We start from the raw sequence: 18,440 nt of genomic DNA, 5'->3' as shown, positions 1-18,440 counted from the left end.
CAGAAGAGAAGCCGGGCTCCGCGATCAAGTGGATTAAGGTGAGTTTAATTATTATTATTATTTTTTTAACCCCTCCAGCCCTATTTTACTATGCATTCTGTATTCAGAATGCTATTATTTTCCCTTATAACCATGTTATAAGGGAAAATAATACAATCTACAGAACACCGATCCCAAGCCCGAACTTCTGTGAAGAAGTTTGGGTACCAAACATGCGCGCTTTTTCTCACGCGAGTGCATAACGCATTACAATGTTTTGCACTCGCGTGGAAAAATCGTGCATGTTCCCGCAACGCACCCGCACCTTTTCCCGCAACGCCTGTGTGAACTCAGCCTTAGTCTGGTGCTGCACCAGTCGAATTTCCAGTGAATGTACCAAACACATCCATAGACCCCATTGACCAATAGGTCCCAATCCATGCTGACCGTCCCAGACTGTGTAGGGACACCTCTCGTTGACAAAGGGAGTGGTAATGCTCAGTCATATTTATAAACAGGAGGAATAATAGAGGAAAAGCACGATGTACAGTTATAAGAAAAGATGTCAGAATTATTTCATGGGGAATTAAATTATTTACTAAAACAGACGTCCTCTTTGAAGGGGTTTTTCTCACTTCAGCAAATGGCATTTATTTTGTAGAGAAAGTTAATACAAGGCCCTTACTAATGTATTGTGATTGTCCATATTGCCTCCTTAGCTGACTTAATACATTTTTCCATCACATTATACACTGCTCGTATCCATGTTTACGACCACCCTGCAATCCATCAGTGGTGGCCATGCTTGCACAATATAGGAAAAAGCACCGGCCTATGTGCAGTCCCACGGTCTCAGCCATCAGAGAGGCCGACGCTTTTCCCTATAGTGTGTGGTTGTTTACTTTGAATGTTGTGGTGTCTGTGGGAAGCAGACGCCGCCACACCACGCAGCCGCCGCTGGAATTCTGGAACAGTCCCTGCCACAGAATTCTGATGATAATTTTCACCGTGTGAACAGGTCCTAATATGTTCATGTCAGTTTTTTGGCTAGTTGCATTCTAAAGTTTTATCCATAAAATTGTAGGAACAGGACCTGCGGTGACGTCACTCTGGTTATCAATTTTATAATTATGTAGACGTCTCAAACTTATGTGAATATGCACAAAGAAAAGTCCAGCTCAACCCAATTATCCAAACACCTGCGTGCACGGAAAAGGCTGGTGAACCTGTGGCCTTGATATGAAAACACAATGAAATTCCAGCACTCACGATTTTGGTAGCTAAAACCTTCGTCTTTTATTCAGGCAGTAGACAATTTAGACAGGACATCCACCCACAAGTGTAGCAACTTTGACGTGTTTCGAACAGTAGTTCTTAGTCGTAACCAACTGGTTAAGACTAAGAACTACTGTTCGAAACGCGTCAAAGTTGCTACACTTGTGTGTGGATGTCCTGTCTAAATTGTCTACTGCCTGAATAAAAGACGAAGATTTTAGCTACCAAAATCGTGAGTGCTGGAATTTCATTGTGTTTTCATATCAAAGTCTCAAACTTATTTCTGAGGAAAGTCAGGTCATGGCAAGTGTATCAGTTCTGTGTTTTTATCTAATATAATATATATATTTTTTTAAATGTAGTGTTGTGGAAAAAGATTCAGAATAACTTGCAATTTATCCATTTTTGTCCATGCTTTTTCTGAGCTTTGAAGTCCAGGGGGCGGTCCCGTCAGTGATTGACAGCTGTCTCTGTATACACAGTCCTAGAGGGCAGGCTGTCAGTCACTGATAGGACCACCTCCTGGACTTCAAAGCCCAGAAAAAGCATGGACAAAAATGGATAAATTACAGGTCTTTTTCCTGTAAAGCTACATATCAGTCTGCTTGGCTGCTCCTGCTGTATAAGGCTACCTCCACACATTGCGGAATACGTGCTGTTTTTCAATGTGGATTCCCGTTCGGAAAAACCGCAGCGTAGTACAGTGTCGGAAAGGTGTATGAGATTACACAACTCTCATGTACACTTTGCAAATTTTTTATTTTTTATTTTTCCTGAAATGGTCCTGCCGTATGGATTTCCAAATCCACAGCATGCCGATTGTGTTTGTGGTTTTAGCTGCAGATTCCACCCTTTTCCAGTGCGGGATGAGATCTGCAGCAAAACGGCATCAAATCTGCAATTGCGTCTTTTGGTGCGGATGTGTTGCAGGAACGCACGTAAACCTGCACGGAAACTCGTGTGAATGTGACGTGCATTCACCTGCAGGCGGCCTAACATGCTGCCTGCAGATTCCCTTTAACAGCATAGCCTGACGGTGTTACTGGGCGGCACTACACGGTTTCTCACAGCTCACCCGCCATGGCATCGCATTACCGGTATTATATACACGGCACTACGTGGACATATGTATAAATGTGAGAAGGAATTCCAGCGCGGCTCTGGTTACCCCCAGGATGAAGTGACCGTGTCCTCTACAGTTTACTTTAGCTGCTGGCAAAGATCCCCAAAGTAAAATGAGTCTGAAATCCTCTTAGCGTGATCCTGGGTACACGATACAGTGCCCTCGGTGTTCTGGCGACATGATCCACGGAGCACAAAGAATATAGAGCCACCTGATGCAAGAAGTATGCTCGCTCCCATGGGTTACTTATAGTATATGCAAGAAAGGGCCACCTATGGCACTGTTCATACAGAGCTGCCTTTCCTAAATGCAATTCCATGATTGTAGTAAAGACTGACACAGAAGCGAATAGGCAACCGGAACAGATAATCTGTTATAACAGTCTATATTGTGTTCTGTGGAACATGTGAAGGTTTGATTTTTGCATTGTTGGTGTGTAGTTATGTTTTTGGGCCTCCTGAGCTGTAGCTTGGTACCAAGGCCTTGTTTACATTTCCGTGTCCGTTTCGCGTCTGTGGGAAAATCCGTATGTTTTATCCATGTTTAGTCCGTGTGTCCTCCATATTCCGCAAACACTGCTAGGCTGAAGATTAATTTGCAGAGCGTCTCCTACTACTGACAGAACATGGCTGCCATCCGTGTTGGGTCAGTGGTTGTTCACGTACCCATAGGCTTCAATGGGCTTGTTTGGTGCTCATCATGGACTAACGTACTGCACGCCCCCGTGATTTTTCTACTGACCCACAGTCCATGGAAACCCACTGATGTGGTGTGAACAAACACATAAAAATCAATGGGTATGTGTGCTGTCCCTGGAAAATGCAGATGGCACCTGTCAGTGAAAAACAGAAAAGTGAACGAAGCCTTATTGCGGTAAGGGTACTTTCACAGTTGCGTTAAAGTTTTCCGGTATTGAGTTCTGTCCTCGGGGCTCAATACCGGAAAAAAACAGATCAGATTTATCCTAGAGCATTCTCAATGGAGAGCATTCCGTTCAGGATGCATCCGTTCAGTCCCTCATACGTTTTTTGGGACTGAGAAAATACCGCAGCATGCTGCAATTTTCTCTCCGGCCAAAAATCCTGAACACTTGCCGGCATTAATTTACATTGAAGTGTATTATAATTATATTGAAGTGTTTCGGCAAAACGGATCCGGCTTTCCAGTCTGCGCAGACCTTTAAAAAAAATGCCCAAAAAATTAATACCGGATCCATTTTTCCGGATGACACCAAAGAGACACATCCGGTATTGCAATGCAATTTGACAAATGCATCCTTTTGCGTCCGGATTGCCGGAATCCTCTACCGCAATTGTGAAAGTACGCTTAGAGAACCAATGATGAATTGGATTATTTCATTTCTCTTTTTCCCGGTTTCCTGCGTCTTTGCTTCACCCACAATTATACATGTACGAATGGCCGTCCCAATCCGTCAGCGACAAATGTGAGTGCTTCATAGAGGGCGCAGGCCCAGACATCTGACCAGTGTATGTAGTAATGGGGTCTACAGGCCTGGAGATGGGGGTCCTGTAAGGAAGATTGGGGAGCGGACTAGAGGGGGACATGGCTATAGGCACAGATGCAGCTTTAAGGAGGAGCCGTCGCCCCGCCGGACATGTCTGTCGTAGTAATTACAGCTCTGGAACGTCTTTTCTCACAACTTTGCTTTTGCGCTTTTCTTGTGTTAGTCCTACTGGACAAGGGTGGTACCATTGCCCTTGTCAAAGGGGGGATGTCCATACATAGTGTGATGTGTGTGTAGCGACATCCCCAACCTGGTAACACCCAGCTGTTTGCTCTGACTCCCACAAAATTCAGAATAAACAATGTTCAAAGAAAAAAATGCTCCAAATATTTTAAAGGGTTTTTCCAAAACCTTTACTACTGATCTTTTTTTTTTTTTTCCCAAGTAAAACCCCTTTTAAAGAGTACCTGCTCCCCCGACCTATACCTATGTGTATTCCTCATTACAAAGGTTTTCTGAGACTAAAACCTTTTTTCTATAGAGGCCGAGCCAGCTCCCCCGACAAGCCCCGGTGCCTTCTTAAACCGCTGATTAGCGAGGGTCCTGGGTGTCGGACCCCACCAATCAGATACTGATGACCTATTGAAAGGATAGGTCATCAGTAGTTATGTCGTGGAAACCCCTTTTAGTTGAAAACACAAGAATTTACTAAAATAGTTATGTCAGGGGAGCTGGCTGGTCCTCTTTTTAAAAGGGGTTTTACTTAAAAACAGTTGGAAAAGATTGAAAATAATCAATGATCCCACCCCCACGATCGTTGATCCCCTGTTGCTGGTCAGCCACTAACTGGCTGAGGCGGGCAGTGCATGCCCCTTTGTGTGTTGAGGTGGGGATCGGGGCAGCAGCAGGGGATCGATTAAGGGCGGGGGGGGGGGGGGGGGGGGAGTGTTGATTATTATTTAACCCATTCCAAACCTGTTCCAAAAGTTTTATTTTTTCCTAAGGAAATACTTTTTAAAGTTCCAGTGCAAAACCGCTAACCACCCCCACCTACTGTTTCCCATTCTGATTTGGTCTTAAGGGGGTTGATTGCCCTTTCGGCACCTCCTGCGGCTCTGCACCTGCCCTTGGGTTGTGTCGCAGGGTGAGACATTGGGCTTTGAGCCTTCCTGTTCTGGGGTAGGTTCATATGTGAAGGGACCCCAGGACTACTTAGGTGTCCACGCTGCAGGACAGGCCGGTGTTGTGCAGGGCTATACGGTGTATATACTGCCTCCCTGTAGTAAGGAAGCTGCCGGGTCAGACCAGGCCACCCTTTCTTTCCGCTGTCTGACCCGTAGCGCGGCCTTGTTACTGTGCCGCTATAATTGCTGTGCACACGCGCGGGCCGTCACTCTGGTGTGCTGCAAAGCTTTCCTCTCATCACGGAATATCCTAAAATGCTCTTATGTAACAGTAGCGATCTCAGATCTCGGCGTGAACGGACTTGTTGAAAGATTGAGTGCCTCAAAATAAGGGCCACACCTTTTTAACCATTTCAAGCCCGCTCTGGATTGCTGCCGCACAGGTGTCCTCCGCAAGCCGGGAGTTGAAGCGGTTAACAGTCCCCTATCCACGCTTGCCCAGTCGCACTGGGATCCCGACGTTCAGGCAAGGCTGTGTGCGCTCCGCTCTGATATAAAGTAGGAGGGAGACGTCCAGGGTAGAGTTAATTTCTTCCTCAGGCTGCCGCTCCCTTTCGGAATCAACGTGAGTTTCCACCAAATCCAGTTAAATATTTACAGAGCTCGCAAGGAGGATTTTTGAACTATTGCTCCTTACGCTTTTTTTTCTTTTTGTGTGTTTACGTTCTGCCTGTTCCTTTCTTTCTAGTGTCATCCAAGCTCCATTACCCAGTCCGGTCGACAAGGTAAGGCATTGGCGTTTTACTCAATATCCGTAAAATAATTTGTCTGTCCTCCGGGGATCTCGATCACTCCCTTATCTTCCTCCTGTGTTGATCCTACTGCAGTGTTGTCGTCTTGTGTGCTATAGGACCTGTACCTACAGATGAGCCGGCAGCTTTTTATTACTTTACAGCTGACTGACACTGTGCATATACGCGAATAGATAACAAGGACCTCGGTCTCACTGCTCTTCAGATCTTGAAGTTTCCAGTTCAGTTATTTCTTAATAGATTCAGATGTCTCAAGATTTTTTTCCACTGCTGGGCCAGACCTCATGTTACCTGCACCCCCATAACAACAAACCGCGCCCAAGGCTTCTCCCTATGTTTCTGCTTCGAGAATCCATGTGACGGGTTGGCTCGCTCTGGTGACAGCTGGCTATTACAGCCTGCCCGGGTCATTGTGCCGAGCCGGTCCTTGTGTTGTAATCACATTCCTTAACATTTCCATTAGTAAGTTTCCTACATAAATTAGTATGGCGTATGTCTCAGGGTGACAGGACGGTGCCAGCCAGAGCTTCACCCCATGACATTTATGGTGTTCTGGAGATCCAGGCAGGGCATCTATTGTTTTTATGTATTTTACTTAAAGGGTATGTCCGCCTTTGCAACCATTTATAAAAAAAAAAAAAAATCCTATACAAATCTGTGTCTCCTTGGCAACAGACTACAAACAAACCCTGTGTCGTCAGATCCTGCAGCCATGCTCTCTTCTAATGGCCCCATGCGTCTCGATAACCACCTGATGACACTTGTGTTGGGAACAGATGTAAGACTGCAGGATAAAATGATACCGGATTTGTCTGCTACCATAGTGAGGCATTGGCCTGCATCGAGCTGTAAACCCAATACCGTAGGGAATTTTTAATTAAGACCTATTGGCAAGTTACGTCGTTCTTCATTTTAGAGGCTTTGGCACAAAACAGAAAACTGAAAAAAAAGTACGGGAGGCTCTCAAATATCTGGTAAATGCATGAAAGGCCAAACTGTAAAATAGATGTAATTATTTACCCATATAAAATCACATAAATCAATTTATCATTGTGTGTGTGTGTGTGTGTATATATATGTGTGTGTATGTATGTGTGTGTGTGTATATATATATATATATATATATATATATATATATATATATATATATATATATATATATATATATATTATAATCTCAACAAAAAAAAAATTACAAAATAAAAATAGGATTGGACAAAGACTGTCCTGTTATCAAATACCTTGTATATACATCCATAAAAAACCTAATAAGATAAAATGTATAATATATTGTGATGATCAGTCAAAACGGCATATAGATACAGTATATTAGGATCAATTTAAGTCGACAGGACACAGTTCTGAATGCTCTCCTGTTAGGCAATATGTTATACTCAGCTGAGGACAGTGGAACTGAGTACCAAATACTCACCTGTTGATGGAAGTGGAACACACTATATCAGCGGCGCAATATGCTGTTGATCTGATAGTCCGTGTAACATAATAGTTGTTACTTATTAGAACACAATGTAGCAACACAACAGTGGGTGTTTATATATTGTGGTGATCAGTCAAAACTCCATATAGATATATGGCAGTATATTGGGGTCTATAGCAGTATATCAGGATCAATTGGGGTCGACAGGACACCGTTCCAAATGCTCTCCTATTCCTAAGCCATGTAAAAAACCAATTCTACGGTATTTGTGCTCAGTTGAGGTCAGCAGAACATAGTAACGAATACTCCCCTGTTGAAAGTGTTCCTTGTGTCAGCAGGGCAGTATGGTACTGATCAAATAGTCAATGTAACACAGTAGCTGTTACTTGCTTATTAAGCTACTTTTACACTGGCGTTTTGGTTTCCGTTTCTGAGATCCGTTCAGGGCTCACACACGGTCCAAAACTGATCAGTTTTGCCCTAGTACATTCTGAATGGAAAAGTATCCGCTCAGATTGCATCAGTTCAGTCTCCATTCCGCTTTAGTGTCCGTCTGACGAAACAGAGCCAAACGGATCCGTCCTGACACACAATGTAAGTCAATGGGGACGGATCCGTTTTCTATGACATAATCTGGCACAATAGAAAACTAATCTGTCCTCCATTGACTTTCAATGGTGTTCAAGACGGATCAGTCTTGGCTATGTTAAAGATAATACAACTGGATCCGTTCTGAACAGATGCATGCGGTTGAAACGGATGCGTTTGTGCAGATCCATGACGGATCCGCACCAATCACCAGTGTGAAAGTAGCCTTAGAGAAGACCATGTAGCAACACAGCAGTACATTACCGCTCCTGAAGATGACTATCACAATCCACTCAATGATAGATAGGTAAGCTTGCTGATGTAACCTCTCAGATACAAAGAAGATATTTGGCACTCGTGTAGGAGCTATCGCTGCGCTATACGGCAGTTGCCGATTGCGCTGACTCGATGTGTGGTGTCCCACGTGGTCAGTTGATATTGTGTTTGAAACACACTAGAAGAATTTATGCCCTGATTGTAAAATGCAAACAGTTCTTAGAGTCTCCGGACTATCGGAATAAGTACAGTGTTCCTGAAAATTACAGTCAATGACTTTATTGCTAGTAAACTAGTACCAGACGTGTTTCGGAACTGCTTGTTCCTTCCTCAGTGGCCACTTTGATTACAGGACAGTTGTTTTTTTCCAATTCTTTTATTGTTTTACTTTTTTTTTTTATTTTTTTATCAAAATATATATCTATATCTATATATATCTCAAAAAAATAAAGGGAACACAAAAATAACACATCCTAGATATGAATTGATTAAATATTCTTCTGAAATACTTTGTTCTTAAAACAAGTCAAAATGAGGCTCAGTAGTGTGTGTGGCCTCCACGTGCCTGTATGACCTCCCTACAACGCCTGTGCATGCTCCTGATGAGGTGGCGGACGGTCTCCTGAGGGATCTCCTCCCAGACCTGGATTAAAGCATCTGCCAACTCCTGGACAGTCTGTGGTGCAATGTGACGTTGGTGGATAGAGCGAGACATGATGTCCCAGATGTGCTCAATTGGATTCAGGTCTGGGGAACGGGCGGGCCAGTCCATAGCATCAATGCCTTCGTCTTGCATGAACTGCTGACACACTCCAGCCACTTGAGGTCTAGCATTGTCTTGCATTAGGAGGAACCCAGGGCCAACCGCACCAGCATATGGTCTCACAAGGGGTCTGAGGATCTCATCTCGGTACCTAATGGCAGTCAGGCTACCTCTGGCGAGCACATGGAGGGCTGTGCGGCCCTCCAAAGAAATGCCACCCCACACCATTACTGACCCAATGCCAAACCAGTCATGCTGGAGGAAGTTGCAGGCAGCAGAACGTTTTCCACGGCGTCTGTCACATGTGCTCAGTGTGAACCTGCTTTCATCTGTGAAGAGCACAGGGCGCCAGTGGCGATTTTGCCAATCTTGGTGTTCTCTGGCAAATGGCAAATGTCCTGCACAGTGTTGGGCTGTAAGCACAACCCCCACCTGTGGACGTCGGGCCCTCATATCACCCTCATGGAGTCTGTTTCTGACCGTTTGAGCAGACACATGCACATTTGTGGCCTGCTGGAGGTCATTTTGCAGGGCTCTGGCAGTGCGCCTCCTGTTCCTCCTTGCACAAAGGCGGAGGTAGCGGTCCTGCTGCTGGGTTGTTGCCCTCCTACGGCCTCCTCCACGTCTCCTGATGTACCGGCCTGTCTCCTGGTAGCGCCTCCATGCTCTAGACACTACGCTGACAGACACAGCAAACCTTCTTGCCACAGCTCGCATTGATGTGCCATCCTGGATAAGCTGCACTACCTGAGCCACTTGTGTGGGTTGTAGACTCCGTCTCATGCTACCACTAGAGTGAAAGCACCGCCAGCATTCAAAAGTGACCAAAACATCAGCCAGGAAGCATAGGAACTGAGAAGTGGTCTGGGGTCACCACCTGCAGAAGCACTCCTTTATTGGGGGTGTCTTGCTAATTGCCTATAATTTCCACCTGTTGTCTATCCCATTTGCACAACAGCATGTGAAATTGCAAAATACAAATGCAATAGCACTCTGCAACCAGCATTCTGCTCTGCCTCCATGCTGGATGAGGCATTAGTGTACATTTTGACCAAAGCGTAATAAGCCACTCACCACGTCAAGGTCGCCTCTATGGAGTGGTCCCTAACACTAGTTGCTACCTGTTTATGGGCCATGACAGCCACACAAAATCCAGGGAATGCAGGTGCAACATGTGAAATTGATTGTCCCTCAGTGTTGCTTCCTAAGTGGACAGTTTGATTTCACAGAAGTGTGATTGACTTGGAGTTACATTGTGTTGTTTAAGTGTTCCCTTTAATTTTTTGAGCAGTGTGTGTGTGTGTGTATATATGTGTGTATGTGTGTATATATATATTTAGTATACACACTCACCTAAAGAATTATTAGGAACACCTGTTCTATTTCTCATTAATGCAATTATCTAGTCAACCAATCACATGGCAGTTGCTTCAATGCATTTAGGGGGGTGGTCCTGGTCAAGACAATCTCCTGAACTCCAAACTGAATGTCAGAATGGGAAAGAAAGGTGATTTAAGCAATTTTGAGCGTGGCATGGTTGTTGGTGCCAGACGGGCCGGTCTGAGTATTTCACAATCTGCTCAGTTACTGGGATTTTCACGCACAACCATTTCTAGGGTTTACAAAGAATGGTGTGAAAAGGGAAAAACATCCAGTATGCGGCAGTCCTGTGGGCGAAAATGCCTTGTGGATGCTAGAGGTCAGAGGAGAATGGGCCGACTGATTCAAGCTGATAGAAGAGCAACGTTGACTGAAATAACCACTCGTTACAACCGAGGTATGCAGCAAAGCATTTGTGAAGCCACAACACGCACAACCTTGAGGCGGATGGGCTACAACAGCACAAGACCCCACCGGGTACCTTATCTCCACTACAAATAGGAAAAAGAGGCTACAATTTGCACGAGCTCCCCAAAATTGGACTGTTGAAGACTGGAAAAATGTTGCCTGGTCTGATGAGTCTCGATTTCTGTTGACATTCAAATGGTAGAGTCCGAATTTGGGGTAAACAGAATGAGAACATGTACCCATCCTCTGATGGCTACTTCAAGCAGGATAATGCACCATGTCACAAAGCTCCAATCATTTCAGATTGGTTTCTTGAACATGACAATGAGTTCACTGTACTAAAATGGCCCCCACAGTCACCAGATCTCAACCCAATAGAGCATCTTTGGGATGTGGTGGAACGGGAGCTTCGTGCCCTGGATGTGCATCCCTCAAATCTCCATCAACTGCAAGATGCGATCCTATCAATATGGGCCAACATTTCTAAAGAATGCTATCAGCACCTTGTGGAATCAATGCCACGTAGAATTAAGGCAGTTCTGAAGGCAAAAGGGGGTCCAACACCGTATTAGTATGGTGTTCCTAATAATTCTTTAGGTGAGTGTGTGTGTGTGTGTGTATATTATTATTATTATTATTATTATTATTATTATTATTATTATTTAAATAAATCTATTTTACAGTTTGGTCTTTCATGCATTTACGAGATATTTCAGTGCCTCCCGTACTTTTTTCATTTTTCTATACCAAACCTTATAGAAAAGCCACTGAAACTTCTTCTTCTTCTTTTATTTTTACAATAATACAGAAAGCACTGGTTGTGATGGGAGGACGTAGCTTTACTGACAATCTGCTGATAGATTTCATATTGCTGGCCATGTGGGAATAATATCATATCACTTCTGATGCTGTGTTCACATATATCACTTGTATGTGGACAGTTTTTTTTTATTTTTAAGGTTAGATGCCACTTCTGATATCCCTGGCTGGCGTCCATAGCTGGACTGAGAAACGTGGTCATCAAAACTGGGATTCATTGTTAATCAGTTTTTCTGTTATACACAGGGTATATGTGAGGAGTGGACTTGTGTGAATGGGCCTTAAAGCTTGTGTGGGAAATTTTCACGCATTTCCATCCATTTTAATAGAACCGTTGTAAATGTTAGTGATGGTTATGTTAGGCCAGTGTCTCAGGGCCAACTGACTTGGAACGCCTGCGGTTCTACACATTTTCACAAATAGTTGATTTTAATGAAGAATAAATATAAAGCTTCTATTTGTCGAAATGGTATCGTATAGGAGCCCAGATTAGATGGTAAATGGGCCGCTTTAGTGTCTGGGCTGCTGCTCGATGCAAAGGACAGTTGGTAGAATATCGCTAAAGTATATTTCCGTTTTTAAAGAGGTTATCCCATGATTAAGGTAAATATATGAAAATCTGATATCATCTAGTACACTACAATCTCTTTCTAACAAAGCTAGAACCAGCCCTGTACCTCATATGGATCCAGAGATCTCCACATTCATTGCTCGGCTAGATTTAATTCAAGCTGGCAGCTTAATGGGGCTTGTACATTCTCAAGGGGCGTGTCCTGTCTGCTGCAGGTGGTGGTAGTTGAAGGATGTAATGGAGCATGTGCTTCCATCTCAGGCAGGGCAGAGAAATTAGAAAAAGAGCAAACAGCAGGTGGCGCTATACAGATAGCTTTCAGTGAATAAGGCCTCTTGCACACTAACGTGTGCTGCCCGTTGCCGTATTGCGGGTCTGCAGTAAACGGGCACCGTTCAGAGTGCATTCCGCATCACGGATACGGACCCATTGACTTGAATGGATCCGCAAATCGGGAGATGCGGAATGGTGTGGGCCAGAAGCACAGATCGGAACCCCTTGGAAGCACTACAGAGTGCTTCTGTGGTGTTCCGTGCTTCCGTTCTGCAAAAAGATAGGACAAGTTCTATCTTTTAGCGGAACGACGGATCGCGGACCCCATTCAAGTAAATGGGGTCTTGATCTGCATGCAGCTGGCTCAGGGACTGTGCCTGTGCATTGTGGACCGCAATTTGCGGCCCGCAGCACAGGCACGGAGCCCTTACGTTCGTCCGCAAGAGGCCTAACTCAGTGGCTATGTTAAGTTTTCAATTGCATGCAATTACAAAAGTATTCAGATCCAGGTGCTGGTTTGAAAAATGTTAAATATTTTTTGAGAGAGAACCCCCTTTTAAGCTCTCCTGCCTGATCTAACATTGGGGTAGGTTGATGCTGCTCTACACTGGACAGTACACTTGCACAAGATGGAAGCGCGCACAATACACGACACACGTTGTGTCGCCCTGCGTGTAATTGTGTTTTTCCACACCTGATGGCAGATCAGATAGGAGAGCTTAAACGGAGGTACGCTTTAAGGCTCTGTTCACACTAGTGTCATGCCTTCCAGTTATAACTGAGATAGGACCGCTACGATAGGCCAGTGTTTGATCAGTGATTGTCAGCCAAAACCAGTTGCGGGTCAAAAACGCAGAACAGGTGCGGATCCTTCCCTTACATGTTATGTCTGTGTAGCCCCCGCAGCAGGTTTTGGTTCACAATCACTGATCAAACACTGACGTGTGAAAGCGGGCTCACTAGTAAACCTTGACGGACTTATACCTTAATATTTTTGACATCCAGAGTACTTCTGCAATTACTGCACAAATGAGAATAGTCTCTACATTTTGTGCAAGGTTTTTCTTTTTTCTTTTTTGTTTTGGCAAAAAACAAATGCCAAATGTGAACATGATTTATTTTTATTTAATTTTTGTTTTCCGCACAGGTTGCTGCTCACACTCCCAGTATGTACTCTCAGGAACTGTTCCAACTCTCTCAGTATCTACAGGTAAGAGGCAGCTGCTTCCTGGAGAACCTTTAATGGAGGTGATACCAATGTCATTAGGCCGATAAGCTTCCTCTAACCTGACTCTGCTGACATCAGCTACCGGACTGTGAAGAAACGCCCTCATGAACGCAGGAGAACGTCCTCTTGTAGTTATCAGAAGGCAGATCTCTCCTAAGGCCTCATGCACACGACCGTTGTGTGTTTTGCGGTCTCCAAAACACGGATGGCAAGGACAGCCTTTAATATAACTGCCTATTCTTGTCCGCAAAGCACGGACAAGAATAGGACCGGTTATATATTTTATTTTATTTTTGTGGACCACGGAACGGAGCAACGGATGCGGACAGCACAGGGAGTGCCACCCGCATCTTTTGCGGCCCCACTGAAGTGAATGGGTCCTCCTCCGAGCCGGCAAAACTGCGGCTCGGATGCGGACCAAAACAACGGCCGTGTGCATGAGGCCAAAGTGTATGGATATAAAAGGTGAAAAATCAAGTGACGTCACAAAACATGAAACACATTCAGTAACTGGGGCACAGACTGTGATGGAAGGAACCAGAGTCTCGCCCCCAAACCTTACAGTTCTGTATAAATCTCTAGTAACAGGGAAGTTATCACTTTCTTAATTCTTTATTATACACATTCTTATTGCTCCACACCAAACACGACACACAGCATACAATTAGTCTAAAAAAAGTAATTTTTATTAGTCACATAATTATTGGTATTATTTATTCCACTTTGTACTCCTCCATGGTCTTGATATAGGATATATGGCACTCGGCACTTTATTCATGTATATTGTATGTCAGTGTTGGATTCACTCCCATTTGGAGTTTATTGTATAGTACAGTCGCCTTCTGTGACCTATGATATTTAATGTATCTGTTACTGTGGGGTACAGTGATTTTATATTAGTACCACATGTTTAGGAGTCTTGACTTTTTTGATTTTTTTTTTTACACAGTATTTGTCGTTCTTTTTCTTCCCTGTATATGTATTCCGCTGCTATTTTTAACATGTATATCTTTTAATACTTTTTTAGACTAATTGTATGTCGTGTTTGGTGTGGTGGAATTCATTTGTATATGCACAACATTTACTAGATTTGGAGCTATTGGTATTTGGTGTACATTTCTATTGCTGTTAATTTTTTGTTTGAATGCATGCCATCTCCTAAGAGGATGATTGATTTCTGACCCGCACCTCACTTCTTTCTGCAGGAGGCCTTACATCGGGAACAGATGTTGGAACAGAAGTTGGCCACTCTTCAGAGGCTATTAGCCAATACACAAGAAGCTTCAGATACTAGTTGGCAGGTATCAGAAAGACGCAGGCTCTTCCATTTCTACTCTTTTCCTCAATGGTCTTCAACCTCATGAGTTTTTCGAAAGGCTGAAGACTATTGGTGTCTGCTATTTTGTCTTCCATTTCTCCCTAAAACGAGACCAAAGTGTCTTGATGGACGTACAGATTGTATATTTTAATATCGTAGTTGTGTATTTTTAGTTGAGTAGGTTTTAGTAGTGCTTATTAGAGAAGTCTTTCCATTCTGGACATTTATGGGATATATCTAGGAGGTCTGGTCTCTGGAACCATCAATGACCCTAAGCATTGAAGAGCTTAGTGGTCACACATGGGCAGTAACTCACTGTTTCCATATCCCATAGACTTTAAGGAGGTGTTACCATCTCAAAGTGATAACCTATTGCTAGGATCACTTTGTGTGCGGTGGTGGTCCACCCTCCACCTGTGTGGCATCAGACTGCAGGGAAGAGTGCAAGAGCTGCAGCTCAGAATCCATGCTGTGTCCCCTTTCCCAGAGGTCGGCCCACCACCATTCAGAAAGTGATGGCATATCCCCTGCCATGACATACAGTTGCCAGAAAAAGTATGTGAACCCTTTGAATGATTTAGATTTCTGCACAAATTGGTCATAAAATGTGATCTGATCTTCATCTAAGTCACAACAATAGACAATCACAGTCTGCTTAAACTAATAACACACAAATAATTTAATGTTACCATGTTTTTATTGAACACACCATGTAAACATTCACAGTGCAGGTGGAAAAAGTATGTGAACCCTTGGATTTAATAACTGGTTGAACCTCCTTTGGCAGCAATAACTTCAACCAAACGTTTCCTCTAGTTGCAGATCAGACAAGCACAACGGTCAGGAGTAATTCTGGACCATTCCTCTTTACAGAACTGTTTCAGTTCAGCAATATTCTTGGGATGTCTGGTGTGATCGCTTTCTTGAGGTCATGCCCCAGCATCTCAATCAGGTTGAGGTCAGGACTCTGACTGGGCCACTCCAGAAGGCGTATTTTCTCCTGTTTAAGCCATTCTGTTGTTGATTTACTTCTATGCTTTGGGTCGTTCCGTTGAGCTTCAGCTGGTGGACAGATGGCCTTCAGTTCTCCTGCAAAATGTCTTAATAAACTTGGGAATTCATTTTTCCTTTTGATGATAGCAAACCTTCCAGGCCCTGACGCAGCAAAGCAGCCCCAAACCATGATGCCCCCACCACCATACTTCACAGTTGGGATGAGGTTTTGATGTTGGTGTGCTGTGCCTCTTTTTCTCCACACATAGTGTTGCGTGTTTCTTCCAAAGAACTCAACTTTGGTTTCATCTGTCCACAGAATATTTTGCCAGTACTGCTGTGGAACATCCAGGTGCTCTTGTGCAAACTGTAAACGTGCAGCAATGTTTTTTTTGGACCGCAGTGGCTTCCTCTGTGGTATCCTCCCATGAAATCTATTCTTGTTTAGTGTTTCTCGCCCAATTTCCTTGGGGGACACAGAAGACCTTGGGTATAGCTCTGCTCCCTAGGAGGCGTGACACTAAGTGAAGACTGTTAAGCCCCTCCTCCACAGCTATACCCTCAGCCTGGAGAGAGAGACTGCCAGTTTTTGCTTAGTGTCCAAGGAGGCAAGACACTCCCTGCTCTGCAGGGCTGGTTTCTCCTTGTTTCATTTTTAGATTTTTACTTTGTTTTATTTTCTTTTTGTTCCAGATCATCAGGGATAACAGAGTCGCACTAGACCTCTCTGTTCTCCCGGGGTTGAGCTGCACCAGCGCCGGTCACCCGCACTGCTGCCTCCCCCACAGAAGGCAAGGTGGACCAGGGCAGCCCAGCTCCCCTGCATCCCGCCAGCGCAAGGGTCGCCCGCACGCCAAGTCCCTCCCCCGGCGTCCTGCCACTACGGTGCCAGTAGCTGAAGGGGCGACCCTGCTGGAACGGACCGAGGGTGAAGACGGCTATGGTGAGAGATTGGCTTCTCCAGCCCTACGCCCCCCCCCCCCCCCCCTCGGTCTCCTGCGTGCCTGACCCTTACCTGGGCCTATGGACCCTTCTGTCCCTGCTAGACCTAGGCTGGCCCTGGGCTGCCGCAGGGCGACATCTGCTCCCTCTCTCCTGGCCTCCAGGACATTGGCACCCTTGTTCCTACAAGAGGAATGCCTAGGGAGCTGCGGAGGTCCGCACCTAGCTGCCCCTGACGGAGGGGTCATGCAGGCGTCCCACCCTCTCAGACCCGGTCTCAGGGTCCCCCTCCCTCTTACCGGCCACTACTTTAGGGCCAGAGGGCCCGCGCCTTGCTGCCACTGACCCTCCCTGCTCTCACGGGCACCGGTCCAGGGGAAAGGTGGTTGTAGCTGCCGGCAGGGGTGAAATCATATGGAGCGCTGTTCTAGGCCAGGGGCCCGCTCCAGGGGTAAAATGGCTGCCGGGTGCAGGGTCCTGACTTCCGGACACCTGGGTGGGCACCGCGGCCTGCAAAGGAGCGCTTCAACAGCCCCGGCCGACCGTCGGAACCTTCCGGTCGGCCGGGCGCCGAAGTCTTGTGTTCCACTTCAAGACGATCCCGCTCTATCCGGGTCCCCGGCTCGCGGGGTGGGCACCCGCGGCCGGTATGTGCCGCTCCGTAGGCCCGGCTGGTACTTTAAGTACTTGCGGCCCCGGTCAGCCGGGCGCCGCTAAAAATTTAGGCCCCGGCTCTTCCGGCCCGCGGGGTGGGCACCCGCGGCCGGTATGTGCCGCTCCGTAGGCCCGGCCGCTACTTTAAATACTGTGCGGCCCCGGTTCGCCGGGCGCCGCTAAAAATTTAGGCCCCAGCTTCACGGCCTACTAGGCCGCAAAAATTCAGGCCTCTGTTGTGGGGGGCTGGAACTTCTCCAGGCGCGAATTTTTCCCGCCTGGAGGTTCCCCCGCCCACAGAGGATGGGCCTGTATGGGTGGATCTGTGCCCTGTAGGTGGCATCTGCCTCAGTGAGGCTGTGTGTTAAAAAAAAAAAAAAAAATTATTTATTATATATATGACTGTGGGCTGCGCAGGACGCTGCAGCCTCATCTCTGAGTGCTGCCTGTATACATGCCCCCCTTCCATAGGCGGCATGGTGTCGCGCTCCCCGGCTGCGGCGCTGCCAGGTTCTTTTTTCCCCTTCTGGGGGTTTTTTTGCCCTCTCCGCGCTACGGCGCTGGTCAAGGTGCATGCCTTTTTTCTGTAGGCAACATTCGTCACCCTCTCCAGTTATGGTGCCTGCCATGTGCAGGACCCCCCTCCTGGGCGGGATACTGCACTCTCCCTAACTGCGGGTTGGCCTTGTGCATGATCCCCCTTTTCTTTGGCGGCCTACTGCAGTTTCTCCGGATACAATGCTGGCCATGTGCACGTCCCCCTTACATAGGTGGAACACGGCACTCTCACTGGATTCGCTGCTGGCCATGTGCGTGCCCCCCTTCCATAGGCGGAACGCTACACTCTCACTGGATTCGTTGCCGATCATGTGCATGACCCCCCCTTTTTAGGCGGAATACTGCACTTTCACCGGATACGGTGCTGGCCATGTGCACGACCCCCTTCCTTAGGCGGAACTCTGCACTCTCACTGGATTAGCTGCCGGCCATGTGCGTGCCCCCCTTCCATAG

At 45.9% G+C, this 18,440-nt stretch overlaps 1 protein-coding gene across 4 annotated transcripts in view; it reads left to right on the top strand.

Moving 5' to 3' along the window:
* LOC120978601 (sarcolemma associated protein) overlaps nucleotides 1–18,440 on the top strand; it is a 136,039-nt gene that overhangs the window by 47,476 nt on the left and 70,123 nt on the right. For 3 of the 4 annotated variants that reach the window (XM_040406839.1, XM_040406838.1, XM_040406837.1), the window contains exons 4-6: nucleotides 5,715–5,751; nucleotides 13,442–13,504; nucleotides 14,728–14,823. In XM_040406839.1, coding sequence (XP_040262773.1) covers nucleotides 5,715–5,751; nucleotides 13,442–13,504; nucleotides 14,728–14,823 — 196 coding nt within the window. Of the gene's footprint in view, nucleotides 1–5,557; nucleotides 5,592–5,714; nucleotides 5,752–13,441; nucleotides 13,505–14,727; nucleotides 14,824–18,440 lie in introns of those variants that run through there. The other variant, XM_040406840.1, reaches the window with a different exon arrangement.

Source organism: Bufo bufo, chromosome 9, assembly GCF_905171765.1.
Source record: "Bufo bufo chromosome 9, aBufBuf1.1, whole genome shotgun sequence".
Classification (NCBI taxonomy): domain Eukaryota; kingdom Metazoa; phylum Chordata; class Amphibia; order Anura; family Bufonidae; genus Bufo; species Bufo bufo.
The sequence above is the reverse complement of the archived record's forward strand: the minus strand, read 5'-3'. Positions and strand labels throughout refer to the sequence as shown.